This window comes from Pungitius pungitius, chromosome 19 (assembly GCF_949316345.1).
Source record: "Pungitius pungitius chromosome 19, fPunPun2.1, whole genome shotgun sequence".
NCBI classification, from domain to species: domain Eukaryota; kingdom Metazoa; phylum Chordata; class Actinopteri; order Perciformes; family Gasterosteidae; genus Pungitius; species Pungitius pungitius.
The window spans coordinates 14,323,963-14,341,485 of record NC_084918.1 but is presented as its reverse complement, the minus strand read 5'-3'; the positions used below and the strand labels follow the sequence as shown (position 1 = coordinate 14,341,485).

At 42.6% G+C, this 17,523-nt stretch overlaps 2 protein-coding genes and 1 non-coding gene across 6 annotated transcripts; 1 reads left to right on the top strand and 2 right to left on the bottom strand.

Annotated features, from left to right (window-relative positions):
- Nucleotides 1-1,150: 1,150 nt before the first annotated feature.
- Nucleotides 1,151-3,176, bottom strand: pomp (proteasome maturation protein). Its single transcript, XM_037456643.2, has 6 exons — nt 3,079-3,176; nt 2,678-2,775; nt 2,089-2,149; nt 1,666-1,767; nt 1,423-1,516; nt 1,151-1,331 (listed from the first exon to the last, which is right to left on the bottom strand). The coding sequence occupies exons 1-6, from the start codon at nt 3,154-3,156 to the stop codon at nt 1,264-1,266; spliced, it is 501 nt and encodes a 166-aa protein (XP_037312540.2). The 5' UTR covers nt 3,157-3,176; the 3' UTR covers nt 1,151-1,263.
- A 183-nt stretch (nt 3,177-3,359) lies between these two features.
- trnac-gca (transfer RNA cysteine (anticodon GCA)) lies at nt 3,360-3,431 on the top strand. Its single transcript has one exon. It is a non-coding gene; the product is annotated as a tRNA-Cys (tRNA).
- Nucleotides 3,432-3,525: 94 nt separating this feature from the next.
- On the bottom strand, nt 3,526-8,028 carry c19h11orf65 (chromosome 19 C11orf65 homolog). Of its 4 annotated transcripts, none has more exons than XM_037456674.2 (8): nt 6,406-8,028; nt 5,703-5,793; nt 5,540-5,638; nt 5,409-5,462; nt 5,118-5,312; nt 4,885-5,015; nt 4,261-4,431; nt 3,526-4,112 (listed from the first exon to the last, which is right to left on the bottom strand). In XM_037456674.2, the coding sequence occupies exons 1-8, from the start codon at nt 6,408-6,410 to the stop codon at nt 4,037-4,039; spliced, it is 822 nt and encodes a 273-aa protein (XP_037312571.2). In that variant the 5' UTR covers nt 6,411-8,028; the 3' UTR covers nt 3,526-4,036. The 4 variants fall into 4 exon arrangements, with proteins under 4 accessions (XP_037312571.2, XP_062415321.1, XP_037312568.2 ...); XM_062559337.1 differs by having other exon boundaries at nt 5,540-5,632; XM_037456671.2 differs by having other exon boundaries at nt 5,703-8,028.
- Between the last annotated feature and the right edge of the window lie 9,495 nt (nt 8,029-17,523).

The following is a 17,523-nucleotide window of genomic DNA, read 5'->3' as shown; positions in this document are numbered from 1 at the left end:
AGGCCGGATGAGTCAGTAAAGATGAGCAGATGTGTCTCATTCAGTGGTCACACTGACATGAAACTTATTACAGCCTCTGAGGGCATTTTTCAAGACAATCACATGTTTGTCTACTTCAGGGCATCCTGTAGACAACCTTAAACTGACAGTCTGGCACAGGGTGTAGATTTGTTTACCCTTTTTAGTGCATCCACCCTCCAATTCTCTGTTACATTCAACTGACTTGTGCCTTTACCAATGCAGGAAGGATGAATAGCACGGTTGATCCTCCAAGATGCACCAATCCGTTTTTGGGGCAATATCCCATTATGATTTTTTATAAATGTCAGTTACCCAAAACTAAAAAAGGATTTAGGAAGAGCCACCATGTCCCTTGAGGGTTGAACCCAGATAAGGTTTAAAGTACAGAAATTTGGGGCATTTGGCATTAGTGACAGGGACGTGTAGGTTGCTCCATCTAAGATCATTCCAGTCATGTCATGGGCAAAAAAATATTGTAAAAAAAGTCAAAATATGTAGGGTCAAAAAATGTCACAGAAAATATTTTTTTTTAAATAATTGGTAAAAAATTATTATAAAAAAATATATGTAAGGTCAATATATATATAATATAATAATAATAATATATATAGTCTGGACGTGATACCTATCAATATACAGTATACCCTCCATTTTGAGCTAATTATTAGAGATAAAGTTTTCAAACAAATAGAGGATTATTTTATTCCAAATAAAATCACTCTCAGACAGCATCTGCAGCATCGGCCCGTATCCAGCTGATTGATGACAGGCTGATGCAGATGGGGGAAAAGTTCGGCAGTTTTGACTTCACTGCGGCGTTTAAACTTGAAAGATGTGGATTCAGCATTATGGCACTCTCTTGGATGGACAGTTATCTTTTTTTAATTCAATATTAAATATTCCCTTACTGTAGGACATGATCAGAAGCTGTTATTTGAGACCCCGTATATTGTTAGCAACAGACTTAGAATTTAGATTATGAACTGCAGTTGATTACAAAGTATATTACAAACACCCAGTGGATCAGCTTCAATCAGCTTTCATGAGTGAAACTTATCAATGCCTGTAAATCACTGAACATCGTCATAAAACTTGTGCATGCGAGTTAAATAATTTTCAAATTAACCAATTTCTAGAGGAAGGTGAAGAAGTTTATTAGAAATACCAACTGGATTAGAATCATCAGACAAATAATAAACCCAAATCTACATGTGTAGCTGTGTATTATGTGCCCATCTTCCTTCACAACAGTCCCAGATTGTATTCCACCATCAGGTGTGGCTCACCCATCATTTCGCTCTGGGCTGGATCTGCAGAGTGAGATCAGGTGGTTAGAAATGACATTCAGACAGTAATGCCAATGGTCCCGTGAGGGTGAAGGGTTGTTGTTATTGTTCTCACCGCAGAGAATGTCCTCAAAGCCAATGGACTCATCGTTGCCTCGCAGCGTGTCCAGGGTTAGGTTTGAACTCTGTAAGAACGGCAGACGCTGGATCTGCAAGGATGAGGAGGAGGAGGGTCCAACCCCAAGAGAGAGAGAGAGAGAAGAGTTACTAACAAACAGTAAACGGGGAGAGGTGCTCAAGGAGGAAGGTGGATGACCTGAACGTGCTGTTCCTCTTTGTGTGTGTGTGTGTGTGTTACCTGTCTAGCTGCCCTGTACTCCATCTGCAGTTTGAGCGGAGCGTGAAGGCCCTGGATGTTTCTGAGCGTAGAGAAATTCATCTTGTCCTTGTTTGGCTGGAACTGCACACCACAAAAACACACATACTTGTGTTGAATAACACATCCAGGACAACTGGAAATTCCACCATTAGACTCGTTAGACTGATCGGCTTGTAACAAATGGCTCTCTTGTGTAGTTACCATGAACTCAGAAGGACAAGAAGTGAGATTTCAGGTAACTTGTTTGTTTATTTATTAATTTAGTAACTTTATTATTTATTAGAGGACCATCACATACACTTTTTGTGACTCATAGCCCCAAAATTGTCTTGTGGAGATTCCTGATATAAAAGGCACCGTGGCATAATTCTTTTTTTTTTCTCTCTCACATTTCACACTCACATTTTTCTCTGACAGCTCCAGTGGGTGGCTTGGAAGAAGCTCATTCTTTACACTGGAGAAGCTGTGTATCAGAAGAAAAAGCATAGGAGCCGGGGGAAATTAGCATGCAATAGTTGTGAACACCAACGCAAAGCTGTTGGAGAAAATACATCAGAGTTATTATGATCCTCCACCGTATTTGCTGCAATGAGTCCTACACTTTGACCCCTTCTTTTATGCAGAGATCAGTCTCTAGTCAAGTATCTAGCATTTTGTTATGAGGAACATGTGAAGTAGTTAAACATGGTAGGGGTGTGCGTGTGTGTATACTGCGATCAACAACGTATTTCTGGAACTGAAAGCTATACAACATTACGCACATATGTTTATATCAAGAAAAGTGGTGGAGGAGATTTTCACTGAAGGGAAATGTGTTCTTTTATTTCTCAATTGTATCTTTCTAAAAACCATGCCAATAGACAATGAACATTATGTTTTAAACATTAAGCGTGTCATAGTAGCACAACTAAACCCAGCGCCGTTGGTGTCCATGTGTCAACATGAAGCATCGTGTGACACCACCAGAGTCGTGTTGTCTCAAGTCTCTCACCCGCTGCGCATAGAGTCCTGTATCCCGTAAGCCCCCTGCGGACATAAGCCTGCCACGGGGACACTGTCTTTCAGCTGAGAGCGAAGTCCTCGGGTGTCCTGAAACAAAATAACGACGCCCTTTCATCATCGCGTTCACTTCTCACAGCTCAGCTACAAATATCAGAAGCTAAACACGTCTTCGGTCAGTTTAGGAGGAGCACTCGTAGCTCAATGCTAACTAGCGTTAGCTTGAGTGACTAATCAAATTCGTAACTAATGCCACAAGACTTCAGAGGATTCACTGACACAAGACACAGATGGGAGCATTTCAATTAAATGCGCATATAACTATGAAAACAATATCGTAGTCCATATGTTTACGTTACCATACATATTACATGCGATGAGATAAAACAGTACCATTGTGATTCCGTCCCTTCCACTTTCTTTTCGAAACACTCGTACATCCGGTTGAGTCGCATTTTCTATGCGCAACATCCGGTACAAATCTACGTCGCCTACAATTTGCTATTTAAAGGCCCGTTGTATTTTGCGTCCGTGCACCATACGCATAATTATTTTGTGGTCTCTAAACGCTCTATGATTTAACACCACCATAACAATAATAATAAGATAAATCTTCTGTAGACAGAAAAACTAAATAATGTATTAATTCTGTTTCCAACCGTCATCGTAAGAACGGGGGTATAGCTCAGTGGTAGAGCATTTGACTGCAGATCAAGAGGTCCCCGGTTCAAATCCGGGTGCCCCCTCTTTTCAACAACGATCTTTTCTATTCTATTACTTTTATTCTTTGACACAAGATTTTACATGTTTCATTGCAAACTGCGTATATAAGTAATTTAGTTTGCGCACATGTGGATTTCATGTCTTTTTTTTGTTCTCCACAGTCACTGAACACAAACCCTTTTGAGGATTCATTTTACACACAAGTATTCTGTGGGGGCCAGATGTGTCCAGTTGCAATCAGTTTGTTCCAGTTAGATGTCAGAGACTCAACGATTTGCAGATTGTGGATCAGAGTGGTTCCTTCAACATTCATAATCTCTTTAAAAACAAATAACAAAATCATTATCTTAATGAAGTCCATTTGACCAATACAATGAGACACATTACCAAAAACTATATTACTTTATTAACAATCACTTATGTTATAAATAAACTAGTGTATTCAGCTCCACCTGAAAAGCCTTATTGTGTATAACTGCACAATTAGCACATTAGCACAAAAAGTGTTTTCCGACAGGTTATTTTATTTGGTTTCTACTTAAGACCCACCCGTCATCTGCCAGAGCGGCGAACTAATAAGCAAAGCCAAGTGTGCTCTGGTAGATAGGGGTGAGTGATTTCTGTTGTGTCAAAGGGGTGCTGCCCTCACTGCCGTCCGCTCAGATGAGTGAGTGCAGGCCAGACATCGCCAATCCTGCATGTACCTGTACGTTACAAAAAAACAAACCATGTTTCAAATGGATAAAGATTCGGCCGTTTTGGACCCAGTTTGAATCGGTCTATTCAACAGAAAACATCACAATGGTGCAACGGTTCGCTGTCCCCGAGCTGACAGCGCCGAGTGGCTCGTACTCCTCGAAGTTGAGAGTGTTGGTCCAGGCCATCAGCTCATCCAGCTCCCTGTCCAGAATCTCCTCGTGTCGCCTCTCTTCAATGGCCTCCATCGCCTGCTGGACATAATCAACCAACAGCGCCACTACGTGTTGTTGTACCGGCTGAGTCTGCAGACGGCCCTGGTTATACCTGCAAGTCACAGGGAGAGCACGGACACAATAATACACGAGACTGGACAAAACCCACATTCATTTGCGCAGTGCATTATTACTAACCCATAGCTTTAGTTTTTAGCGTACTAACCCATAGCTTATATTTTATATTTTATTATACTTTTATTTCATTCTATTTTTATCTCATTTGCACTATGTTGTCTTTATTGTACTGTCTTCATGCACCTTCCGCCAAGACAATTTCCATGTATGTACAACATACTATGGCAATAAACGTTTCCTGATTCCTGATTCCTGATCCTGAAAGTGTTTTTCAACCTAAAGTTTTTCTAGGTGAACAGGAATTTTCCTTTCAGAGAAATTGACGCTGATTTAAGCCGTATTTCCTCATAAAACACAAGAAAGGCTGACTGAAGACATCCGGAAGTTTTCCCCGTTGCACAGACACACAAGACGAAATAAAACTCACATCTGCGTCAGCCATTCAATTTTCCTCTTCTTCCTCCACTTGCCCACATCTTTCTGCCGCTGCAACCTGGAATAGTGAAAATCCATTTTCTTATTAGCGCCAGTCTCTTTGGGCTCATTTGTGGGAACCACCTGTTAAGACAGAAGAAGAAGCACATGCAACTGACTTTAAAACACACGGGCAAAAGGACACCTTGTGTTGGTGGTGCACATTCTCGTGTGTCTGTTTTTCACCTTCCTACAGAACAGCCTCCAGTTGTTGTTCTCCGTGCGCTGGTACCATCCGGAACGGTCCTGCATCGGAGGCCGGCCATGGTCGGCGTGCTCCTGGAGGCCTGGCTTGGTGTAGTCCTTTGGGCTGCTGGCACACACGTCCACGATGGGAGCATGGGTGAAGATCTTGTAGTAGATGTTGGGAGGAAAGGCAATCTGAAGGAAAAGAAACACGCGAGGTGCAAGGATGTATGTGTGCACCAGGACCTTCACAAAGGTCTGTCGAGTGATTTACTATTGTTTAGCTCCTACCCCTCCGAGTCGGATGCGTATGAACACGCCTGCAGCAGCGTCCAGCAGCTGTGCCTACAGCAGGGAAATCAGTGCTTACCATTCATTTCAGTCGCTGGTTTCCTAAAATACAGAGCAGCGTATTTCGTCACCTCTCGTGGGTTGACCGTTTTTAGGATCTCTCGGGGATCCCGCTGGTTGCAGTGGCTGATGAGCTCTTTGAAATATTTGAAGACCTCTCTGTTCTGCAGCTTGGGAAGGAAAATGAGTTTGACTGATGGCTTTGTTTTGTGCGTTAGTGTCAGCAGCACCCACCACATGGCTCCTCCAGGTCCTCTGGATCACCCGGGCTGCTTCATGCTGCAGGGAGGAGCGTCGGGGCTCCCGGGGGCCCTCTTCCCGCATGCTGGAGCCATATTGAGAAATGTGAAGGGAAGAAAAGATGAGAAGGCGGTGCAGCATTGAGTTACATTTCCTGTGAGGAGTCTCTCTTTCCCGATGGCTGTTGGTGAAAATTTCCTCAAGCTGGAGCTTTATAGATCTGACTTTAGTTATAAGTTTTATTATCTTCTGCTACTTCATACAACTCAAATCCATTCCAGATATCACTGTATTTATTGCAAATTATTGTTGGTAGTTATCCCACGGATTTAAATCCCAGAAGGAGATCATTTCGATTAAGTGATATCTTTTTCTACAGACGAATCTACACAACAGTATCACCACAACATCATGCTAACCATTATTATTATTGCAAATTGCTTTATATCTTACAATTCAATAATGCGTTAGTGTTAAAGAGTTCATATGTGAAAGAGCTCGTGGTCGGAAATATATTGTTTTCTGGGGAATAACTTGAGTAATAGTTATAAAGTGATTTGGCGGGTTAACTTAAGCTAACGTTTAAGCTAACGCTAAACACACAAGTTACCCGCTGCATTTAACAACCCGATTACACAGCGTACCTTTAATGTCACACTCGCTCTCACATACAAAAGAAATCAATGACAGATATTACCTCATGCTCTCTCGGTAATTGAAGGAAACCTTTTATCTTCAACTCGCTGAACGGGTTTCACGGGGTTACCTAGCAACCGAGGGTCTGTCGGCTAGATGGAGAAGTGTTAGAAAGAGCTTCTAAGGACGTGTGGGGAGAAAGTTGTGTTGCTGTGTGAGTGCAACTCAGTGGGCTCCCTTTGTCTGTCCGAGTGGAAACAGAGAAATGACATCATTTTTAATGTTTCTACCGTCACACTTAAACACACTTTTTGATTCGGTTTAGCAAGAAAACAAGAAGCCGACATGTGGCTTCATTTACACAGTGAACAGTACCCAATGCGAGCTGGTCAGATGCGTCTGTTTCTTGGCTACCGAACCCTGAGTGCCCCCCCATTGACCTTTCACCCCCCTGGTGCAAATAGTATGTGACACGAGTTAGAGCATCGTGTGGTTCAAGGCAACCTCACTGTCTATTACATTACATTACATCACGTCATTTAGCTGACGCTTTTATCCAAAGCGACTTACAATAGGTGCATTTCCACATAGAGAGTGAGTGACTATTTAATACAGAACAATTGATTTCTCAGCCTCTGAAAGGAAAACAGACCTAATTGAAATAAAATGTCATTTTTACCTGCTGGCCTCTAGATGGAGCTCTTTGTGTAGCTTTTCTGTGGCCTTCCATCACTCTCGCGTTACACATGACTGTTGAGCTTTTTAGTTCATGCATCCACGAAGTCTTTGAGTCTTTGAAAATCCGTCCGGTGTATCCAGGCTCTCTTCCCCCGATCCACTTGTGCACAACCCCCCTCCCCCCGAGCCGTCAATGTGGTTACACTGACTTTACTACGACTGTGCGTATGTAGTCAAACAAAATACTCAAAAAAAAGAGAGTGAAACAGAGTCAAAAACAGGCTAATCCATTTGCAGTGTTTCTTCTGCTATCTGTTAAGTCGGGTGCTTCATGTTGTGTAATGGATTAAATGCTATTAAGGCTAGTCACTATCTTGTCTCCAACCAAGCATGTGCACCAAACGGGATCGGTTTGAGCTGAATCCAGTTACCCATACAGAAATAAATCAGCTGTGACGGTTCCAGACCAAACACCTTCTCTTATTTATGAGCTGGTGGATCTTTTTAGGTGGCAACACGTTTTTTCTTCACAAAATTCAATCTGGGTCTCATTAAAGCAGAAGTCAGTCTTTTCTTTCAGTGGGTTTATTTTCTCCAGGGGGAACGCTCATTCACCTCATAACACAGACACACTTCTCTATCAGTCTGGTACAAAATACGTTATTTGTTAACACTGCTGAAACATAACTTCCGTAGCACTGTTTACTGTGGTAAATGTGCACTTCAGAATTATTTTGAGATGTTTGGGCTTGACTGCCTGTGTACTTTAGAATTTGTGTTCTAAAGGCCGAAGAGGGCGAAGTGATCTTCATCAGACAGGGCAGCACGTGTCTGAGTGTGAGAGACAACTGTGTTTGGTAAAAGTGAAATGAGTGTGAAATGAAACTGGGTTTGCTTATTATTAGGCTTGCTGATGATGGAGTTGACATTCATGTCCTTTGTGATAATGAGAAAACAAGCCACACGCCAGAGACTGGATGAAAAATATTATTTTAAACCACAATCACCTCGAATGTGAGCACAGACGGAGAGCGGGGGGGGGGGGGGGGGGGGTAAAGAAGTGCGTGATCCAACGTCAGTGACTCAATGTTCTCTGTCGAGCGGTTTGTGGCACAACGAAAAATGATCAATGAATGTGAGGAATAACAAATGGAGACTCTGAATGACTTGAAGGTGTAATTGTATTGGGCCTCATCATGCATCATGAATGCCCCTGGCACGCCCACTGATGAGAAACAGGAAGACTCACACCAAGCCATTACAACAGGTGTCGTCATTTTCATTTCAACTAGGTCTGCCTTATTTAGACAGCCTCTGGGTCGCTTAATGATTCCTCTGCCACTTGCTCCTCATCAGCCACATGCTGTAGCCGTGTCATTTCCTCCTTTGATTGCTGATTGTTAAGACATTTTCTGCAAATGGCTTTTTCCTCCAGGCACATTAGATCACATTTCAAGACCCACATCGATATGAGAGCAACACAAACGCACCATCAGTCACTTCGTTGTGTAGTCACACAGTCAAAGGGATGGCTGAATTATTTCATAGATATTGGAGCATTTACAACAAAACCTTAGCTTCAACCCTTTTCACTTCTAACGTATTCACAAGACTGTTCAAGCCTTAAAAATCAGGGGTTACCGTTAGACTAAAGGTGTGAAGACATCTGAGTCTAAGGCATTTCTTCTGTGGGGATAAAGGAGAACCCTTGTGAGTGTTCTGATGAATCAGTTTATATCGGACTGGTGAAGAAATAACCTTTTGCATTTTGCAAAACTAATTTGCCTATTTTATAACTTGCTGGAGTTGTATTTGGAGTGCTTTCATTATGCTTTCATTATTGCATATCGTAGCCATGGCCACTGTGTGAAGCCTTAATAGCCCCATACGTCGGTGGTCAAACAGGTACATGGAAATATTGTATTACATTTAACAAGTCATGATTATATAATATATGATTATGAACATTCCCCCCTTGACTGCCGAAACCGTCGATACATACGTACGTACACCCACATTTGTATTTAGGCGGGAAATAACCGTGCAAATAGGGTAACAACGTTGTGACACATGCGATTAAAATAACATGACATCAGGGGTAATACCTCGTGCCTTCCTGCGTCAGCTGAAGCAACACATGAAACTCCCCAAATGAGCACAGGTCAAAACCCCCGCAGAGCGTTAAACCTTAAATAAGTGAATGGTTGAAACATCTGGCTTCTGCAAAAACGAGAAACAGTTTGAATTCAAGCTTTGGGTATTTTTTGTTTTTGCTTTGTCGAGCAATAGACACGCGTGGAACATCGTGCCGGTGGGGTGTGAGCTCATATTACAGACCTGTGAGGTTGTATCAGAAATTAAAAAAAGAAGATACAATATACAATATACAACTAAACCAAATATCCTCCTTTTAACAACTGAAAAAAATCACTGATAGCGATCATTTCCCCTACAATAAACAGTAATATGCAGCCGGGCGTTTCTCCCGTTTCACAATTATCATCCAAAAATCACTGTCACGATTGACACATACAAGATGTGTGTAAACACAGTGGAGTACAAATGGATAACAATTTGAAACGGCACGGCGGGCGCTGTGGCACTACACGTGTGCAGGTAGGACACATCCATCCGGGCACAGGGGCCACGTTCATTATTCCATAAAGAGCTCTGCAACACGGCCCGCATCGCGTTGGCATCATGCCAGCATCCATTTCATCACCCAGTAGCACGTTTGTTGTTTATTCTTGTTCATTTATCCTTTCAACTGGGTTCTTTTCTTCTGAGCCTTTTACCACACACACACACACACGCACACAGATATATATACACGTATGTGAACGAATGTGTCTACAATAAATGATTGGAATTGGTTAACAAAAAATGGTGGAGGAAGCCATGTTAAATCCGTACACTCCTAAAGGAACCATCTGCTTAAGGAAAGCATTCATTTGGAGTCACGTTTGTTTCCACCTGAAAGAATCAAAATGTCCTGCTGCCTGAACCACAGAATCACCTTCAGCACGTATGATTGTTGTAGAGCACCGACAAACAGTACGTTACGTTATTCTCTCTTATTCTAAATGCCACATGTTGCTTTCTCTCTTTTAGTCCTCGACTTCTGCCACAGTGTAAAAACAACAAGATCCACTAGGACCCTCGTGCATGCGTTCTCTTTGTCGTCATTGTTCTCTCTGCTTCCATTCATTGGAAATATTTGGTGACCTGGAAGATCTGCAGAGAGCTACCTTCAGCGTTGGTGGCTGCGAGGCCACTTAAAAAAACGCCTTTGTGCTTATAGCAAACTTACTTTCCCACAACCCAAACTAGTTGTGCGCGGATGATGTCACGGACGAGCATTTCCACATTTCGACAACGTTCTGGCTGAATCCACACCAGCGTTCCATGAGGAGCCTCTCGCAGCCTGAGCTGCTGGGAGCAAACACGTGGTGCCTCTGCTGCGATTGTTCTCTGACACTACCAGAAACAACTCCTCTGTAATGAAGGTCAGCGTGGGCAGCGTTACTCGGATGATGTCACCAACGTCGGCACAGAGGGAGCCGACTGTGTTTGCATTGCATTATCCTCCTCACCGGGACAAAGGTGGTCTGCAGGATAAATTGGACCAGACAGCCGAAACCGGCAGGGCATCTTGAGTCTTTCTACAGACAATGCAGTATGCAGGGTGCCTGCAGACAGTACAAGTGATCTCATTGGGTATTTATACATTTAAATATTACAGTCCGAATAGTCTTCAGCACATTGTCAGTATCGTTCACACTTTCACAGGCGAGGTATGCGGTGTGTTTGTTCGACGTGTGAGCTGCTCGATGTACATCAGCCAAGTAAGAAGCATTTTGTGTACATCTGTGATCACAAAAGGCAGAAAAAGAAGTGAGTAGATTCCGGAGTCGATTTTTATAGATCGGTGGCATTTGGCTGCATCAAATGTAATAGTTTTTGTCCAAGTGCGTCAAACACACTTCCTCAAACTGGAAATGTGTGTGGGTTTGGGTTCGCTTGGACGTCCATTAGTGGCAATGAGTATCAATATTACAAGAAATAGATGCGATGCTACAGAACTGAACAGAGAATGAAGACATGGGCTTTTTTTTTCTCGAAAACCTCTGCAACTAAACACTCCAGTTGGTGTGCTGCACAATTGGGCAATCTTCTTCCAAAAAATGACAACAATGAAAGGCTCAGTAGGTCAGAGGTCAGGATGGTGCGCTCACAGCTTATCATTTCATTCTCTTTTCCTCAATCACACAGCTGGTCCCATTTTCCTCCCTCATAACTTGTTCTCGTCTGAACGTTCTTTGTTTAATGTGAAAAAGAATATATAGTTACAAATCAATTTCAACAATTTAGCTTGTGCTAATACCAAATTAGGCTTTATTTAGCCCAAACAACAGTTTAGGGAGTATGTACCACGGATCGCTCCCTCGTCTCAATAAGCTCGATGAAAACATTCTCATACAACTTCACACTAGACAGTAATATTCATCGGAGCTGTAGTTTTTGAATGCAAAGAAGGCTATTGTTTTATCTTGATTTAGCTAAAAAACAACATCCCCCAAGCACATTTAAGCTACACACGATATAGACAGAGAGTTGTTACGTCTCAGCTTATTGGGAAGACTGATAGAAGATGCTATCGGCTGCATGATGCCCTCCTCCGGAACGCAGGCGCAACACGAGCGAAGGCTAATGCGACTTTAATTGCTGTCTCCTTTAAATATATATGAAACACAAGTGTGTGTTTGTGTAGGTGTAAGCAATCAAGTCCTACGTCGGCACCCAGTAAATCACGCAGAGATCAGCACGTACCACAGGAAGGCCACCCGAGACCGCCGCCTCGTTATCTTAATTCATTTAAGCAGAAACCCTTTCTGTCTTTCGCCATTGATGTAATTGAACGTAAACAAATATCTGGAAGTAAATAAAGCGGCATCAGAGGGGCCTTGTAACCACTTCCTGTATACATCATATGTTTTCTAAAATGACCCCGAGGGGCTTTTAGTTGTCAAATAAACGTGGCCAACGAAGATCGACAGATTGAATAATAGACTTTTCTAATAGTTTATTCCATATGCAAAATAAAAATGAATATCATCACGAGGCTGAAGGCAGGCAGGTGTCGAAAGTGTCAGGCTCATTGTTTGTTTCCCTCAAGGCCAGCACAATGAAGGCGGTGAGAAACAGGAATGCCTTTTTAATGCTACCATCCTCGCGCAAAGGAAATAAAGCAACTTTATTTCCACGCAACATCCCAGTGGTAATGAAAAACTAGCGGGAGCATATCACTCACTGGCACATTTCTTCCAAGAAAAGAGAAAGCACCCAGAACAGAAGCGCGTGTGTGTGGCAGCACTAAATGGAAAAGAAAATATTCCTTCTTCATTTTCGAAATGTGCGGCATGTTTGCAGATGAGCTGTCGCCTGCATTTTGTGGTTTGCCTAAAAATTCTGTTTTATATTAATTTGCTGCAAGTGGTTAAAAATGGACTTTCCACAATAGCTCATTGTGACTGAACCCCCTGATGAGTGTTTTCCTTTCATCCGTGGAACCGTGCTGTGCAAAGCATGTTCCAACATCTGCCAATTAATCTACAAAGATGAACACGCACAAGATGTGGCAGGTTGGAGTGAAACGTAAGAAAACAAGCTCAACTCCAAGCACAGCCTCACCGATCCGCCCGCAGGCCTTTATATTCTTACTCTTGATTTAACAATACAACACGCTGCCAAGTGTGTGTGTGTGTGTGTGTTGAGTGAGAAAGAACAGGTGCTTCCTCCTTTTGCAGCTTTTATCCACTGACCTTTCCCCTAAAATGACCTTCCATGTACTGATATCTATAGAACACACACACACACACACACACACACACACGCACACACACGCACGCACAGACACAGATTGTGTCCAGATTTATCTTTCTAATTATTATTCTTAGCTGCTTGACTCATGGCAAACCCCATTGTCATTGTTTGAGATTACGACACTTCTTCAAAGCTAATAAAACCCGAAAAAGCAGAAATAGCCTGAGTTGCTTATTATGAGCTATTTATACATGGCCTTAACTTGGATGAAAAACAAAATTTTCTTCCTCTGTGTAACCATTGTACAAGTTTGACTGGAGACACTGAGTGTTTTGCATTTCCCACTGTGCTCATTTTCTATTAAGTGTAGGTAGCAAACAGAGGTTATTTTTTGGGGAATGCAATCAGCAAAATAAATAGCCTTAGTAGCGAGTAATTGTCGAGTTTTTTCCAACACCTTGTTGGTTACTGGTGTTGTAGAGTGCATCGTGTATAGAGTCGGGAATACACGAAAAGTGAAACGTGTAAAGCTTGTCTCGCGCTGCAGCAAGAGGCCACAATTAGCGCTTTAATATCAGCATCGTTACTCTTAACACAGATACGGGAGGAGTTTCCACCGGATGGGGAACTCATGCAAGACGACCCTCTTGATGGCTTTTCAGTGCGTCCACGACTTCCCAAAGAGCTCGTGCAGCCAGCGCGGAGACGTTTCGCTCACCTGCAGACGCGTCTGAGCTGCAAAAGGCCGACAGTGAAGTAAACAGGAATAGATCTGGCATGCTGTATCAATGGTTATGCAGTGTGCATTGTAACTGCTCACATCCTCTATACGAAGGAAGAGGAAAGCTTTTAAGTAGTTGTAAGTTATTTATCACCTTGACGGGACCCGTACGAAATATTTTTATGGATCGTTAAGGAATGCAAATACATAAAAGAGCAAAATGTCAAAGGACAGGAAGGACTGGGCTTGCTGTTTCACGGTGCTAATAAGACATACTAATATCTCCCTGCTCAGACAGTCCTTTGTGGCAGCTCTTTTAATAAAATGACATCATGATCGTTATACTTTAATCCCATTAGTGGTCTGTGCGTTATTGTTGTGTTTGAGTGCTTACAGCTAATTGCCGTGGCACCAACACAACAACAAGTGCACCTGAGGCTGATGGGAATGACACTCAAACCCCTCGTTGTGTCCATTACAGAAAAATATGAAGCGACCCCCCCCAAATGAATTGTGAACATGTGACATCCACCAGAAATGATTACAATCCATCCAAGAGTTGATGCCCGCAATGGCAGCCACGTTGCTTGGAGTGAGGCAGAGACAGGAGGAGTTGAATTGTATTAGAGTCAAAGTCAGTACTGATCTGTTGGGAATAGGGGAAGGACGGTCAAGCCACACTATAACTGCTAAGCAGCTCCTGACAGATCTCTGCGTGATAGAAAATCAATCTGCTCTTTTCTTTGTGTCGCCCAATGTGTGGAAACTTGGTGGAGAGGAAACAGCAATCTGAACTTTGTTTTCACTCAGTAGTTTCCGTCCTTATAGGAACCTAAAGCGGATACATCTTTGACGCAAACTTGTCAAGAGTAATTAAACCTTTTTCTCAAGTTTTCATTTTGAATTGGAACCTCTGAACTTAATCTAACGAAACCATTTATGTGAAACCTCAGTTAACTCACAACATAAAAGAATTGGAAGCAACAATCTATTTGCAGTGTTTACCTTTCTTAAAGTTTTAACAATGTTTATATTTGGGTTGCCGGCAACATGTCTGACTAATAATGGCTTTTTGGTTCAAAGTTCGCTTTTTAACTTTAGCATCAGTTGTTAATTCCTCTCTTCGGCTCAACAACGTGCGGTTTGGTGTGTGTCATCATATTAAAATACGGTCCTGGAGAGCCCTAAAAGCTTTGAGGTGTTGCCAGGTGTTGATGTCACGCGATAGAGAGTCGACGTTGTGCAGTTGAGCCCAAAATGTTCCATTTGTTGTTGTCGTAGTTTGTGGTCTCCAGTCTGATGTCTGATGTGATGCTTCTCCTGCAGACCTCAAAGGAAAAAGCTGCAGAGCCCAGCTGTTCCCACACTCTGTGGTCCCTGGGGAGGTCACTCAAATGTTAACAGTATATATACGGACTGGACACACTGTTAGAAGATAATGTTATTTCAAATAGTTCATAGTGTATTACCATGTGATCTGAATCTGTTTCCGTTCACTTCCCTGACTGGAAAAACCCAAAAGTAAAAGCAAATCAATCAGGAGAGCTGATTGTTACTGTTATTAATTTACTATACGTGATGATGAAGTCTCGACCCCCCTCGATACCCCCTTAAGACACTTACTACCATAATGTATGTGGTCACAGTGTTATTTGATTCAATTCCATCATGTCTAGATAGTTGCACGACTGTTAGGCAAACACAGGATTAGGATTTTACAGGTGTTTTTTTTCCCAATGTAATTAACCGGAAAGATATTATTCAATCAAGTCGAGCCAATTTATTGCCACCCTCAAGTCTGAATATACAGTATGTTTTAACATTTGATGAAATCATGCAGCCTTGGGGAATTCAGAGGAGAGAACAGATGCGATACAGCTCTAATGACCTTCCTAGATATCAAACTCAGCTTCCCCACCTTCCCCCCCCCCCCCCCGAGGTATGACTTCAAAGTCCCATTGTGTGCTGCTTTGATTGAACACCTACACAGTTCAAAGATGAACGGCGCTTGATGCACCTCGAGCCGGCTTTCTGATTCCTTTAAGGTCCCTTCCCAAAATAAAGACCTCGTGTTTCAGCGACTCCAAGCCAAGCGTGTGCGACACACACGACTTCTGATGGTTTCTGCCACCGAGCCTTAAGAGGGAGAGAGATTATAACCCCACAAAATCCCCCCCCCCCCCATGAATACTTTCACTTTCCCCCGAGGTCTCCGCTCTCTTTATGTAAAAATGAATCTCAAATTGGCATTTTTAAACCTGTTTGCAGATCCTAAAATCCAAAGTGGTGGCACGGTGTGTATATGACAAACAGCCTGGTTCATGTCAGCTGTCACACACACACTTGTTTGCACATGCTGCCTGTTGCTGACCCCTGACGTATCAACCATGTAAACATGTTTCCTCTCCCAGCTCCATCTCGTCAGACACATTACAGTAAACAAGTTGCAAAAAAAAAAACTTGGTTCTTTCCAAGAAGCAGGGCAAATATGTAAAGTAGAGAATTTCATATTCGTCTCCAGGGTTCTGTGAGTATTTGGGAGAGAATCATTACCAAAGAATTCAAATGAGCAAGATTTAGAAATGAGCATCAATTTCCTTTGAAGCTACATTGCTCTCATTTTTTTCTTTCCATTCTTGTTTTTGTAGGTGAGGTGCACACGAAAGCCACTAGAAGACTACCGGTGTGTCCAAGTCAGGGAACCGTGACATGAATGAGCTGAAAACAGACGCAACGCATCAGTTTCCACCAGGACTTCCTGAAAAACCAAAATGTATGTGAGCTGAGTAACTTAAAACATTCTACAGCAACATTAATATTCAACACATTTCATTTGAAATCAAATCTGCTCATTGTCATACTCAGTGTGCACATTTTGTTTAAAAAAGAACTCTCAACAGTCTCTGCAGCGTGTCCGCTCTCTAAACTGCACACAATTTATCACTTGAGGATGAAGAAATCGATAATCACTGTTCATTAAATCCACTGCCCTCTCTTATAACTGCAGTCCGGCCAGCAGGGAAACGACTGTCATCGCTCATCACCACTGAGAAAGGGATGCTATTGGCACACGGGGGGGTCAACGGGGAATAACACAAGCTGGACAGATGTGATGAAAAACAAGTACTGACAGGACTGTCCTCTTCCTCTTCCCTGCAACACAAACATCTAAAATCACACCCACTGTCTGCATGCACAACGAGAAGCTCATGACAAGTGGACACAATGATGCAGTTCAACTTTCCTCTCCAGAGGCCACTGTGCCATCCTCCTGTCTCGTCAGCGCGAGGAGTTATAATTTACTGTTTATTGTGTGTCACAGGGCGGCTCGGTGTGCGCTCATCCAAGTTGGACAGGAATCTAGCGCGTCGTACACGGGGGGGCGGGGGGGGGGGGGGGGGGGGGGGGGGGGTTGCATGATGAGTGCCGTGTGTTAGATTGCATTTCACAATTTAAAAAAAAGAAGAAAAAAAATGTATTATCTAAGGTCCCTGTTGTAACAATGAAGGATATTCAGATTATAGTAATGTATGGCTTCTTTTGGAACATGTGACGTGATTTAATTTGTTCTTTTTCTGACTCAGCGTTATCATTTACGTTTTTATCTATGTGAACACAACAACATTCTTGCATTTGGAGTTTTTCATTTGGAGCATGAGTAACGAGATAAACAGGCAGCTGAGCTTTGACATTTAAATACGATTCCCCCCCCCCCCCCCCGAAAACTGCTGATCAAGCCTGTTGGATGATGCATGCTGGGAACGACAGTGTGAAAGATGGGCCAAATAGAAAAAAAAGGCAGAGTACTGCTAGCATTACATGAAAAACATCACAAAATGAGTGCACGTAGTCTATTTTTCATAGTGGACCATATTAAAGCCCTCAGGTCAAGATGGACCTAATGTCTAAAAACGATGATAAACTGCAGTCACGAGGAATAAAAAGCAGTTGTTTCAT

Coding starts and splice junctions, on each gene's coding strand:
- pomp (XM_037456643.2), bottom strand. CDS start 3,156: ATGTTGCGCATAGAAAATGCGACTCAACCGGATGTACGAGTGTTTCGA. Junction 1,768..2,088: donor TGGAGCTGTCAGAGAAAAAT/GTGAGTGTGAAA, acceptor TGTGGTGTGCAG/TTCCAGCCAAACAAGGACAA. Junction 1,517..1,665: donor AGTACAGGGCAGCTAGACAG/GTAACACACACA, acceptor TCATCCTTGCAG/ATCCAGCGTCTGCCGTTCTT.
- c19h11orf65 (XM_037456671.2), bottom strand. CDS start 5,849: ATGCTGCACCGCCTTCTCATCTTTTCTTCCCTTCACATTTCTCAATAT. Junction 5,463..5,539: donor AAACGGTCAACCCACGAGAG/GTGACGAAATAC, acceptor TCCCTGCTGTAG/GCACAGCTGCTGGACGCTGC. Junction 5,313..5,408: donor TACGCATCCGACTCGGAGGG/GTAGGAGCTAAA, acceptor CTTTTCCTTCAG/ATTGCCTTTCCTCCCAACAT.